At 31.4% G+C, this 15,333-nt stretch overlaps 1 protein-coding gene across 7 annotated transcripts in view; it reads right to left on the bottom strand.

Moving 5' to 3' along the window:
- Mlp84B (Muscle LIM protein at 84B) overlaps nt 1-15,333 on the bottom strand; it is a 49,983-nt gene that overhangs the window by 12,487 nt on the left and 22,163 nt on the right. For 3 of the 7 annotated variants that reach the window (XM_022058027.2, XM_022058019.2, XM_022058054.2), the window contains 2 exons: nt 3,912-4,029; nt 2,532-2,628 (listed from right to left, as the gene is read on the bottom strand). In XM_022058027.2, coding sequence (XP_021913719.1) covers nt 2,532-2,628; nt 3,912-4,029 — 215 coding nt within the window. Of the gene's footprint in view, nt 1-433; nt 531-2,531; nt 2,629-3,911; nt 4,030-15,333 lie in introns of all 7 variants that reach the window. The other 4 variants (XM_022058046.2, XM_022058036.2, XM_022058009.2 and 1 more) reach the window with 2 other exon arrangements.

The following is a 15,333-nucleotide window of genomic DNA, read 5'->3' on the forward strand; positions in this document are numbered from 1 at the left end:
CAGACCACGCGGCCACTGTGACAGCTAAGCCTCTGTATATCCTTTATATATTTTTTATTCATATTATTTACTTGAACTTTTTAAAAGGTAAACAATGCTACAATATCTTGTATAAATAATAAATATTTAGTGTGAAACTAATTACTAAAATATACATATATTTTCACTTTCCTAAGTATACAAAATATTCAAAAACACTCACCACAAAACTGGACATGGAATCTGAAGTAACACAAGGCACAATGTGAACAACATTCTAGGAGTGCTTAGCAGAAGTATGTTAGTATTTTTGGCAGAATTTATTATTACAGTAACCATGCATGATAAAAATTATATGAGCATTAATAAAACTATAAGTTGAGTCATGAAGCATGTATTTTTGAAAGAACATTTTTTTTATTATTATTATGTGAAACGTTCTATTCTTACACACCTTTGCAGTAAATATCCTTGTCAGGTCCTTCACAACAATTGACCGAGTCTAGTCGTTTCGAGCATTCGCCACATTTGAAGCATCCCCTATGCCATGACTTGAACATAACAATAACACGGAAAAGTGAAATTTAGTTCAAGAAGGATATTTGTTCATTATTGAGATACGAACTGAGATACAAGATGGTAAAAATTTGCAGATTACTGTCACACCTGTAGGAAAAAATTTTAGCATCACTCTTTCTTATCGATGCATAATGATTAGAAGGGTCATTTGGAATCTGATACTTATCCTGACAATATGAACAGTTTTTTTAAACTGTTCAAGGTTTATAATAATGGTGGAATGACTCATGTGTTAGGTTATGTTTAACGTCGTGTACTCTTTGTGGGCATTCAATATTCATAGTGAATAATAAGCTGACTGTGTTTATTCCTAACTTAAGGTGAAGGATCAGTCATTTTTTGGTATCCAGTTGGAAAAACATGTAGTAAGAATATTTTGATTACCTGTGCCATTACTATATAATACCTGCAAATTTCAATGATATTGCAAGTTTCTTCCAATGTTCTGTGAAGAAGAATAATATTATTAGACTGAACGTGTAATTAAAAACTGGTCACCAAATTTTGGGAACTGCATGAAAAAGAAAAATATTTAACATCACTGGTTGTATTTCATCTCATAAACACCCCAAAATATTTTGGGGTGACTGAAAAAAATGTTCAAGCTGCCAAAAATGTACATATTTAGTATGTTTGACTCAGAAAAAAGGAAATGAGAAGTTCAGGATGGACACTATATTTCAGCATTGTGTCATGTAACAGCTGATACATTTTAAACAAATCTGAAAACCAAAAACAGATAGCAGAAGGGTATAGTCACACTGCTTGTAAAACTTTTGAAAACAACAGAGAGAATTAGGTAGAAGGATACGAAAAGAGATGCATAAGAAAGAAAGGAAATGCAATTGGTACACACTGCCATTTCAAATCGTGCTGTAAAAAAAGGGTTACATTGGATAAGAAAATTTCTATCCAGTTCAGGCGCAACTTCATAAATTTTTAACAAGTTTAACTTATTTTCAGATTTTGACAGATAGCAAAGGGAAATATGTTATCAAAGTATATTGGTATAGACATGAAGGTTAGTCCTGTTCACCTTACCGGTTGTGATCACATGGTTTGGTAAAGGAATCTGGCTGCAACGTGGGAGCACTTGTGAAATATATTATGCTTCTCTATCTATGGGAATCATGGATTGTAGTGGAGGCCTACAGCTAATGGTAGAAGCAAGATATTTTTCACATCACAGAGATGAAGATTTGAATCTATCTTCATGAAAATAAAAACTAAGGTCCTTTCAAAGACTTGACTTGGGGAACATTTGAATGGCATTTTAACCCAAAACTCCCAAGATCAGGTCTTATTCTCATATTGTATCATATTTTAGTGTAATGATTCTTGAAATATTTGTGACTTTTGGCGAGTCGTTAAACCACAATTATGTTTGATATTTTCCATTGTCTGAAGTATATTTTATATGCAGAACATTTTGGAACCTGACTCTGTCTCATTTTAGCATAGTATTCAATCCAAATCATTGCCAATATTCTCAAGAAAAAGAACAATGAAAAGTACAGGTATGATTTCAGGTTCTTCAGACAATGAGCTCTTCTGGTTTATAACACCACATAATTTGGCAGAAATTTACTAATGCTTCAGAGGTTGTTGCTGTTTTTATCTTCAGGGTAGATGGAGGCAGCAATACCTCTGAAACGTTGGTAAGCTTCTACCAGACTACATGGCGCTACAACCCAGAATAAAGCCATCTTAATGATAAGTATATGTCAGTATTAGGGTAACTAATCACCAGAAGGTGATACTAGTGAGAAGTTCCAGTATGTTATGTATCAAATATACATCGATGGACAACAGTCAACATCAATGTGGTTCAACGCTTTGTATAGCTTCATGTTATATAAGCTTCACTTGAACTGGATGATAGCTAGACAGATGGATGAAGACACAGGCACAGATTCTGGCCAACCCACTGTACACATTTATAGTGTGAGCCCTTCATGACTAAATGACCATACCTTTACAGTATATCTCTTTATCTGGGCCATCACAATGTGTCGTGGAGTCCAACGTGCGATTGCAATTATTACATCGGAAGCAGCCCTTGTGCCAGCCCTATGGTACGGACATTTCACATCTATATTGCACATAAGTGTGACAGTATCATAATCTCAAAAAAACAAAAAAATGTATGAGACTATGTAAAACTGTTAACATTGCCAGCAACGAACATATTAAATACAGTAAAGAAATATTAATGACACAGTTGTTAAATTTTCAAGAAAATAACTGTTATGAGAAAAATTTAATAAAATTCCAAACATAATTGTGCATAACAGATTCATATTATGATATAAAATGTATAGAAAATAAATAGTTTCTTTGAGGGTTGGGAAGCTTAAATCTATTTCTAATATTCATATTCCAGAACTGGAACTTTTAATTATAAAGACAAAGCACGAGTCGAATACAGTTGTTGTCACAAAGTTACCATACAATTTAAAAATATTAAATGACTACACATACCGCAGAGTGCCAACTTTTCAAATGCTTGCAGTACAACTAAAACAAAAGTTTTAAAAATGATTTGCATAGTAATTATATAAAACAAGTTATTACATAATTATTTCTAATCCTGTATAACTATAAGGATGAGTTGCATCACGGCTCATTACCAAAAGCTGCAGTTGTACACTGAACTGCAGCTGTAAAAATCTAGGGACTAGTATTTTTAATACTGAATGATAGCACTGTTATGTCAGTAAATTAGTGACAAGGTCAAAATCATAGATCTTTTGACTTTCATTAATATGTAAACTAAAATCATCTAGCATGCCATTTATTGCCAGAAACTGGAATCAGAAGGATTGGTACACTTGAAGATAATGGCAAACTGGAAAGAGTTTGGCTATATTTAAATAAATATAAGGTAAGATATGTGATAAAATATGAGGAGAGAAAAGGGGAAGCAAAGATGTGAGATGGCATTACAGTTTAAAATAAAATTAAAGAATGTAAAATGATAAAACGAATATAAAGATATTTTAAGACCAAGGAGTTATGCCCAACATTGTAAACTGTAACCAACAGACTAATAAATTTTAATGTCACATTACTTTTAACCAAGAAGTCAATGGAAGAATAAATTTCAATCTTCTGAACTCGGATTGGGCTTGATAGTACCCAAACCATGTCAAGGAAGAAGAAGAAGAAGAAGAAAGTCACTTCTCATACTTGTGCAAATTACTTTTCATTACTTACATAAAGCATGTTTTCAGAACACTAGAAATATATACTTTGAACAGAAGTCAACAATTTTTAAATTCCTTATTATTCTCATAAGTCAATGTTAAAAACTCCATTAAATAATTATAGACAGCAACGGTGAAGACACTTACTCGGGCTCGTGCCAACATTTGTTCAGCAGCATACACAAAGCCGCCACAGCGAGGGCAACCCTCACCTTCGGGGGCCTGAGCGATGGCCTTCGGCTCCTGCACAGCATGGTTCACGATACTAAAATGAAACATATTTTATTTTATTACGTGTATGCTCTATCCATGTCCAAATCATTTAATTTTATATGCAAATCTGCACTAATTCATTCTTGAATTATAAATGCTTTCATATAAGTAGTTACATGTTAAGCAAAGCCAAAAATATCTCATGTAGAGAAAAAAAATAATCACATTTAAGCTGTAATATTGAAATATTATAATAATAATGTCAAGAAGCAGAATGTAATTTACTGACATTAAACTTTGTAGTCTCTTCATCAAAAACTTTTATTTTATTTATTTACTTGTATTTTCTTTGCTGACATTTTAAAAATTTAAAGTTAGCAAGCACTCTAGGGGTTAATTTCTTTTGAATATAATTCATATACATTAGAGAAATATAAGCAAAAGTAGCATGAAAGCCTCTTAGTAAGTAGAAGCATGAAAATAGGTTTAGCTTAATGTTATATGCATCACTGCAGTTCATTTGTCTCAGGTATTAATGTTATTAGTTACACTACTGTATCTGAAAAAAGCCAGCTATATAAAAATGACTAATGAATAAAAATAAATCATTGTATTAATAACTATTAGTTATATGATGAAGTCTCAACCTGAAATGAAAGAGACATGTACAGGAACCCAGAACAGAGTGTATATACTGTAATTCTGTCAAGAGGAACATATAAAGTACTTATTTATTCATTACAATAGCTAAATTTCATTCATTTCTATAGAATTAAACTTGAAATCAATTTTTAATTTGCTACTAATTTAGACATTTATTATATTATTATAAAAAGGAAATATACCCATGACCTAACATGGAAACTAAGCTTCTATGCATTTAGACAGACCTGTTTTGGGTCCCTGGATTAAAGACCAATGAAGGTAAGCAATGGGAAAAGGTTGAACTTGCAGTAATATCTCTGGCATCCACAAATACACAGGGCTGCAGGATTAAACATAAATTATTGTCCAGATTCATGGAGGGTGTTTTTTGTATACTTAATTTTAAACAACTATTCGATCCCCTTCTAACATTTTATTTTCACGTCAGAACAGGTTGCTAACTGATGAGGGCACTTTCCTTATCCCATTACTTGTACCAGCATGGGCCAGGGTCAGAAATACCAATTAAAACAGTTAATAAAAGCAGGCTTTTGACATGTCACAGTATCAGCGCATTTGTGTATATGGTGTGCAACACTTAATGGATTAATCTAAGTATCAGGTACCCATAATTTTACATATTAATGTCGAAGTATATTAAAAAAGATTAAAATATTGCTGGCTTTAACATATCCTAATTATTTTTATTTTAATTATAGAAAAACTAAAGATTCATTGTCATCAACTTTCTCTTTTTGAACTTAAACTGATGTCCCACTTTTTGTGTGACTGGAGAAATACATCTTTCTGTTCTTGCTGTCTCATAGCTGAGAGCTTTGTTTTATCAGTACATAGCAGTAAATTGTGCTCATACTTTTGTATAAAATAGAAAAGTTAAAAATAAGGCAACAAAAGATAAACTTTTTATATTAAATTAAATTCCTTTGATGTGTGCAATGCAGTGTGACATTTTGATATTTTAAATTTATGTCTTTTTGTCAAAAGCGTGAAATTATTGCCCACATTCCTTTATGTTTTCCCATTGTCACATCAAGACATGTGACAACACTATAAATTAAAAGATATTCCCACGTTACTCTCATGTTACAATATGTTCCAATTATCAGGCAGCATATTACTATACGTATTCATCAAATTACTTTCCAATTTTTGTTATAAAAATGTTTTTTCTTTGTGAATTCTCTGCTAAATTCTTAAATCTGATAACAAAAAACATTCCATTCAAGAAACAAAAAAAAAAATAGTCTCATACCAGATGGTATTATTATCAAATGTAACAAGTCCTGTCTTCTGTTACATGTGACTCAATTTAATGTCATATTATAAACTTACTTAATATTCGATTTACAGTAAAATACAAAGCACAAATTAATATTCACATATAAAAATTATGAGAATATAAGATACAACATGACTCATCTTCTTAATACTAACATTACACGGATGTCATACAAATTATCCGAACTCTAACAACATGCCTGTGAAATAGTTGTCCTAAATTATGGTCTTGAAGTTATGTTTAATATAAAGTATTTTGTGGTGGTATGTAACAAATTTCCATGAATATTTTATGAAAGACTATTTTCAAACACTTTGCATAACCATGTCATAGTCTCAATATAACAGAATTCAAATAACATATTATCTATAATAATACCAAATTGATTCTTATTTTGGAGCACCAACAGATATACTGGACTGACTGACTGACTGACTAAATTTTAACTTATTTCATTATTTAGCAATCATGACAAAAACGTGACTGCGAAAAATATGAATGTAGACATAAAACTACATTTGTTATCGAAATACTGGACCAGTTTTTGCCATTCCGCTCTACCAATACCCAAATCCACATGGTCTCAAAAAGATATTTTTACTGTGGTTACATTATACTTGCCAGATTACCATGAAAGTATGTCACCACAAACACAAAATCCCACTGTTTGACACTGTCCAGAGCCAGTTTATCCCAATTTACATTAGCTACTTCTATAAAATCAATTTTAATACTGTCATCCCATCTTAATCTTGTTCCTATATTGCAAGAGGTTTCCCTACAAAACTTGTGTGTTATATAAATTCTTCCATTCTCCATGTAGTTTTTCAAATGTACCTGCAATTTATACATTTCTCTCTGCATAATTATTTATTTGCCTTATCAATGTGTGCAAAAATATTACAAAATTAAAGTCACTCAGATTTTGCTCTAGTAATATGAAACCAAAATAATTTTTTTAAGCCAACAATATTTTATTTTGTATTTATAATAATATAATAAAATCTTTAAATACAAGTTAATCTTTAAATTATAACCCTGCTCATTTTTAAAAAATAATACATTAATATATCTAAATCAGATATTATAGTTCTTAAAATGTGTTTAAATATTTTATGGTGCAAAAAAAAAAATACTAGCATATAAAATAAAGATTCAGATAACCATTCCCAATAATAAAATTCTTATTTACAATATGACTAAACTTACATTCAAGAAAGAGCAACAAATGTCATGCCACTCAAATATATTAAAACAAAGGGGCATTTGTGGCATGAAGTCTTGCATGATACATATATCCATAATGCAGACAGATGCTTTGCTGCTAAGTGTTGCACATTAAAAATTTTAAATATGAAAGCAAAAGAAGCATATGATGATGCATACCAAATGATAAATGAGCAATGCATCTAGATTATGGTTACTTTTAGCAGCTATTATGTCCCTGTTTATGTTTACATTTCAGGTACTTTGAAGTCTTTGGAATTGTACAGAACAAACGTTTCATCGACGACAGACACAAAAATATGTTCCGTACAGTTTATTAGACTTTTAAATCCCATGAAAAGAAACATAAGTGGAAACTAAGAAGAGGTTGTAGCCTAGTATATTTGCCACATGCATGCACATTTTGTGAGCTGTTAACAAACATCCTCAGTTGCATTTAAGCTGTTTTAATAATCTCACCCGTTTTTTGTCCTTGAATTCTTATCAGCTTTCAATGAAGCCTCGTAACACCTGATGCCCACTAAAGTTTCCTTTCTATCTACAGTTTAAGGTAGTTTCTCTCCCATTTTATACAGTAATTCTTCTGGTATGTGGCTGAGTTTCTATTATGTGAAGCCTACATTGGTTTACCATGTTGTGTATCATTATAATATTTGACTGGAATCGGCTACATACAACTTCACAGTACAAAAGCAGAACATTTGTAGATGACATTTACAATAAAAAATTTGGATATCCACAGAAATGTTGATCTTCATGAATGATTTATTTGAAATAAAACTATACTATATTATGTAGCACTTTTATATAAATTTAAAAGACTGGCACTGAGAAGCCAAAATAAATTACAGAACTTTTGTCTTAGGCGTGATGCTTTGTACCTTGATTCCTTGCTATGTAAAGAACACAAAATATAAAATAAGTGTAAATAGTTTCCCTTCATGTAACAGAAAAATAAAGTAGAATCAGTGTTGTGCATATCTAGAAATAATTTTTTGAGTGTGTTCAATAAAGTTTTAAGTTAGTGACAAGAAACACTACCAGGGGTAGAAGGCAGGTTAAGATGAAAATTAATGAGTGTGTTGGGATTTTGCATATACTTTAATGTAAGCACACCAGACTTGCAGTGAGTAGTCTTCATTTGCATATAACAGACATTTACATGGATAAAATAATATCAAATTGCAATGCTATAAGAAAGTACAGCAGGTACATTCTGGACAGATTCCCAGCACAGAATTGGTGCTGATGAATCATATATGATAAACTTTGATGTTTGAATCGCAGTGACTACCTTTCTGTATTCACAAAAATACTTTAATGATAAGCAGATTTAAAACAAACAATGTCACACTGTAAATTTGTCATGTGAACAAATTACTTGGTATGATAATATATTACAGACTTATTGGTGTTCATTAAAAGTACGGTTATAGAGCTGCAACTAGATTTTAAACATGGCTACCATATGTAAGCCCAAAGATTATAGCAAGGAATCACTGAACAAATGACAGCCAATTTCCTAAAATGAAGAATTTTTTTCTGTGAGATCAGAAAAAAAACTCCCTTAAGTTGAAACAATTATAGTTACTAAAGCATAGTGCCTTGAGACACCACACCTCACAAGAAAATGATATTAAAATTATTTGCAGGAAAACAAGAGAGCATTTATGTAGGATCTATGGTAATGTGTAAGAACAGATAACTGGCTTTGGCTTTCCATGCTTCATCTCAAACTGAGGTAATTGTACTTATGTGGTACTAAAGAAAACGAAAAATTCTCTCTGTTTGAAGAGTAAGAATTAAAAAATGTTTTTTGAACATTTTTCAAACATAAATATTGCCTAACATTGTTTAATTAAGTCAATTATTTATCAGCTCAACTGAGCTGAAACATGAAAACAGTCAATCTCTTTGGTCCTTTAATTAATTTTTTTATTAGATTCATTCCATAATATTTTACAGAATGACTTAAGTGATATCCTCACATATAAATAGTAAAATTTTATATGGTATGGAATTCAAAGTGATTCGAAGCACATTGTACTATTAAAAACATTGCAGTCGGTCTGAATTATGCTACATTAAAAAGTGTTGGTAAAATGTACTTGAAACAATTAAAAATATAATACTCTACAAGGTGTATGTCTCCTTTTGGGTCCGACAGCAAAACATTACCAACATGGTTCTGTAGGTCAAGTGTATATCTACGATTTGCTGTACCTAACGACAAGAGACAAGGTGGTATAGAACAGGCTGTCTGAAGACTATACCAATGGAGAAGTAGTGTAGGAATAATTATTGTAGGCAGATTATCAGTTAGGTATAACTGGAAGAATTGTTAGTATATGGGTTACTATTACTGGGAACTGATCAAGCGTTCCAAGGAGTTAGAATCTCTTGCAGTTCAAAATTTTTATGCCACCTAGAAATATAAAAACAAGTTACTCTGGTTGAGGTTAAGCACAATTGTCAAAATTCTGTATGGTCTGAAATAAAAGGTTAATGGTTCCAATTCTTCTGACTACATCTTAACTGTTAACTAAACCATGTTATTTATGCATCGAAACCATGTGTGGTGTTCCATTGTTACTTAAGCAAATGTATTAATAAAAGGGTCATTAATTTCTAGTAAAAATGTAGAAAACCCCCAACAAAAATATCAGTAAACTTGATATTATGGGAATGTTTTATTATTTCTTCTTATTGGTATTGGTCACCAAACTTCTTGATTAAGCTTGCATAATTTAACCTGCTCTTATAAACAAAAATTATGTTATGGCAATTTTAGAACACCAAAGATTATATTTTATGGAAAACACAAACAAGACTAAAATTTTAAACTGTGTTTTACACTAGTTTGGAAACCATTTTACCACAAAGGGAAGCGCTTGATCATGCTAAAAAAAAGACAAATTAAGGTTGCATGTTAAATTGTTTACAGGTTAGAGACAGAAGGTTTGGGGGTAATTCATGTTTGTGAATGTGTTTAAGTGTATTGTGTGTTTGTGTACAAATATGTGTATATGGTACGTGTTTTTTTTATGTGTTTGTGTGAGTGTGGTCTTTGCTGGTGATGACCAAACTGATGGACGATGTGACACGATGGTGGCAAGCTCCATAGGACAACCGTCGCCACATGTGCCATCACGTACGTATTTTTCGTACGAGACAGACTGAGGGAGCGGGGCTTGTTGCTTGCACACGCGGGCGGACCAATGGGCAGGACACTTAGTTGCTGTATGTGAGAAGAAACAGAGGTGCAAAACACCTCAGTCAGAGCATGCACTACACACAAGGATCAAACTTGCTTTCAAGGTTAAAACAAATCAACAGTTCAGTCCTCTGCAATAACAGATTGAAAGGCTCACATGTTTCTAATTACATTCTTAATTTAGACATGAAAATGGCCAACTTCTGGGATTTAGCACCATTTAGACTGGTAGAAACTTTTTTGTCTTTTAAGAAGTGACACATCTTAGTGTTTTATAAAATTATTTAATTTCACAACCTCATAAAGCATAAATTGTCAATAATTAAGAATATGAACACAACATTGATGATACTAGTGTTCTTAGTTCATGAAAATTTGTATGGAGAAGTATTCATATCATGGTTATTTGTGAATTTTATACTGTTATATGTCCTATTTCATTTATTTAGAATATACCTCACTACATGAGAAATTTCTTGAGAAGAAATTGCTCTTTAAGTCATGTTTAGCAATATTTATTTACACAATGTTAAAGTTAATAATGACGTTTCTGAATCTCTTTATCATGCACAAATAAAATGTGTCACATTTTATAAAACAATAATTATTTTCCAATATTGGAGTTATGAAATGCACAATTATTAATACATCCTTGTACTGTTGATTTATGGCAAGGTTTCTTAACTGACCAAGCAAATAACATGGATAATTCTTACATAAATTCCAGAAGGATGATGGGAAATGTTTGTAACATGAATACCAAGCAGGTTACCTCAATGGCAATTTGTGTGATTATTATCTGTTGTGTACCCGGCAAACATTTCTTGTTATTTTAAACTACTGCTTTGACATATGTGTGGAAAAATGAACATAATTTTCGGGGACTTTAGATTTGTTTTTTTAAGTACCACGTAAGTGAAGGTTGTGGTTGTTCTGTGTCAGATTTTTGCTGAGTATGTTACTATCTTCTCAATTTCATCTTTTAAGCCTCACAGCACTTCTATTTTGTTCTTTAATTCAGTTATTTTACAATGCTGTCACAGTGGCCGCGTGGTCTGAGGCATGGGCCTTGTGCCACTTGGTCACTGGGACCGTGGTTTCAAATCCCACTCAAGACATAGATGTTTGTCCGCATCTTTCTGTGTTGTGCTGTCCTGTGTACAGGTAGAGGCCTTGCAACGGGCTGATCACTCATCCAAGGAGTCCTACCAAATGTCTAATAGATCAAAGCCAATGAAAGTTGGGACCCGCAGATGCTTAAGGCATTGAAGAATGGGTCGCCTAAGTAAGTATCAAGTAAGTATTTTACAATACTCTTTACGCTGCTCAGGTAACGTAGTATTTAATGGAATACAGAATGCTGGTTATGAATGATGCAATGGGAAAGATGGGGAGACAGCTGTGATCAGTTTTAAATTATTAACCTGGTGATTTCCTGAAGTCACTGAAGACAACTAGTAAAATTTAATCTGGATAGAACATCTCCAGCCAGGATTCAAATCAGATACTACCTAAATGTAAATAATTTATCTTGCCTCTGTATCATCACAGATGGTAGTAAATCTTGATTGGTACTTTTAAAAATGTTATGTGAATATTAATTGTGCTAAAATCTACTTTAAATTAATTATACAGTTCAAATTAATATTAGACAGATGACATATTATAATCATTACTGCTAAAACTTTATTGTCAATGTGACACATTTTACGTGTGATCCCTGGAGCCAAAGTCCAGCGAGCAGACCGTAATATCAGAATTTGAATCTACTATACATATATGACAAAGGTTAAAGTGGAGAAATATTATTTTATATTATGACAACCTAAACAGCATGTAGCATCTTAAAAACCTGATGAACCAAGATCTGGATTTTTAGTTGACAGTCTTAATTAAATATTTAAATTAAAACATATTTCTCCTTATGTACTAATATTCCCTTCGTCAGTATCTGGGTGAGGAGTAAGATGCAAAGGTGAGTCATTCACATACTAACAAGATACCAAAGTGCAGGATTCAAAATGACATATGTCTTGGAACCTACACAAGACAGAATTTTGTTTGTACACCAGACAATATACAGAAACATGTGTTAGGTGTCCCATTTATAGAGGTTTCAAGAGCTCCTTTGGGGTATCATTTTGCTGCTACATTTAATATTTTTCATCACCAAAAACTGAGCAGATAACTAAATTCAATTATATAAGTTATGAATTAAATACGACAAATGTTATAGCTTTATGCAATAAGTACTTCCCAGGACTTCTTGAATCTCTGTATGTGTATACTTCCAAAATTTACCACTTAATTTCATCTACATTTCTCAAAGTTGTATGTAGAAACATCTAAAATATTTTTATATACAAAGTTATACACAAACATTTCCTTGATCTCTGTAAGGGTTTCAAAGGATAAATATGTAAAAACACAATGAATGTTTGGAAAATGGGTCTCATGGGTTGCAGATAATGAACTTAATCAAAATGTAAGGTAATTCCATAAAATGTAATTAAATAAGAGTTGTGTACAAATATTGTGTGGACTATAATATGAATGTTAGAACAATGAAGATAAGGAAACGCCCTCTTACATGTTTTCTGAAAGGAAACTTCTCATACTCTAAAGCTTATATCCCATGTTCCCAAAGCATGTTAGAACATGCTAGAAAAGAAGAGTCTAAAATATCAACTGACTACAACCTTAATGAATATAAATAAAACTTTTGTTTTCTTTTAAGTTGATAATCGGTATATGTAAAGGGGAGAAATTAAAAATTTCCTTTATTTTAAGTTGGTTATAAATTACAAATCTTTTGGATAGCTATAATCAAGAAACACATCTGCATTTACTGTAGAAATTTACATATTGCATCTAAGAAAAAACACTCTCATGAAATTCAGAAAGAAGATTCTGTTGATAAAAAGCTAGTACAAAGTAACTTTTAAATTATTCAAAAAGATATGAAAATAAGTCAATATGATCTAGCTTATATTATCTATTATTTGTAATGTTCACATTATATTCTGATGCATTATCATTAGAATCTCCTTTGGCAACATGTTATATAACTACTGAATACATTATTCATGTAACAGGTTACATTTTGATTTAAAACTAGATGGATATTGTTAGACAGAAAGCATGAAATTTAGGTACGGCATTATGTGCTATTTACTTCCACAATACTTGTGGGGGCAAATAAGTCACATTTCAAAACATATTTTTTTTTTAATTTCATTTACCTGTTTTGTGAAAATTACAATAGTTACACTGAAAAAATAAAAACAAATACATACACTCCATAAGAGAAAAGCAAACGTTTTTGCCCACCTATAAGTCTGCATAGTGTTACAACGCAGAAGACCACCCACCACAGACATCTTCACTAATATGAAAATCTTTAATGATAAGAAACACATTTGTTCTACACCAGTTCAATTCAGTATGTGAACATTTTGTGATTCTGTGTACATACATTAAAGCTCAAGTCATATTTTGGCTAGGATAAAAAGAGCAAATGTTTCATAGCAGATTTTATAGTCTAATTATCTTTGATTAATTGATATGGGACAAGGTAATGACCAAATTTAATAGACAATCTGAAGTACAGACCTGTGCAGCTGTTAAAATGGCTGAATAGTTAAACTCTGTTTCAAGATTATCATACTGATAAACAAATAACAAGTGGTGCGTGTTGATTAATGCAGTAAAAAGAAAAAAATAGCCAAAGATATCTTATATTTATGTAACACTTTCTCATTGCACTGTTATACACTTTTAATAATGAATAAATTTATCAGAAAAATCAGTCTGATACATGGTTTATTTTTAAAATAATAATAAAATGAAAAATATTCTGTATATAGAGTGAACAAAACCAACAACTATTAACACTATAATGGACACTATTGCCATACGCGTTTCGACCTCAATAGGTCATCGTCAGTGGCATTAGGGAAATTAATACATATAGTCAAATGCTTCGAGCATGATGATGACCTCTTGCGGTCGAAACGTGTATGGCAATAGTGTCCATTAGTGTTAATAGTTGTTGGTTTTGTTCACTCTATATTCTAATACACTAAACGGTATGCAAAGTTTTAAGAAAAATATTCTGGTTTAAAAAATTTCAGATTCACAATTTATTGTACTATTAAATATTAATGTACTTTTATGACAATAAACAATATTTTATATTATGAACTAATTAATCATATTTTATTGAAACAACACTAATTTATTTTAAATAAGGTATAGAAAAAATATATCGTAAGATGGAATTGTTATGCTTTGAAATCCTGTGTAAGATATATTATATAGGGTCATATTTACGGAGCTGTTTATAAGTTCATATTCTTTATTCCCAATTTGAAATGTCATTGCTGGCATGGAATTTTAAAAGCAATAAGACAGAATAAAGACCATTACTTATGCATTTATGCAAACAGCATATTTGCTTTACTAAACTTGGTGATAAAATTTAACTGGTTTCCTCACTTACTTGTTAAAGCTTTTATTTGAATTAATAGTACCAGATCAACTTAATTTTATACAATATAAAAATTCTACTTCATTCCTATGTAGTGGTAATAACCTCACAGAGTATTAGCTTCTTGGAGATTATTTTACATCTGGAATAGTTTACTTTGTGATAATCCATGTCTATCTAATTTTTTAAAAATGAGCTGTATGCTGTTCAAGGACTACATGGGACTCTGAATGTATTATTTGTAAGAAGACTGAAGAGACGAACACAAATCATCTTATTGTTTCTGATAGTTTTGGCGTGGAGATATATATATAATATATAAAGAAATACTGGGATGTCAATCATTGTCTTCTGTGTTGTGACACTATGTGATCGCATCCAAAAATTGGTATTACCAACTTCACTGCTATGAGAATCTCAAATATATAAAACATTGGAATGCAAGGCAGAAAATTATAGTACAGTCAACACTGGATCACTG

The sequence above is a fragment of the Zootermopsis nevadensis genome, unplaced genomic scaffold (assembly GCF_977971745.1).
Source record: "Zootermopsis nevadensis isolate Lab colony 2312 unplaced genomic scaffold, Znev_1.0 Znev_ptg000012l, whole genome shotgun sequence".
NCBI lineage: Eukaryota > Metazoa > Arthropoda > Insecta > Blattodea > Termopsidae > Zootermopsis > Zootermopsis nevadensis.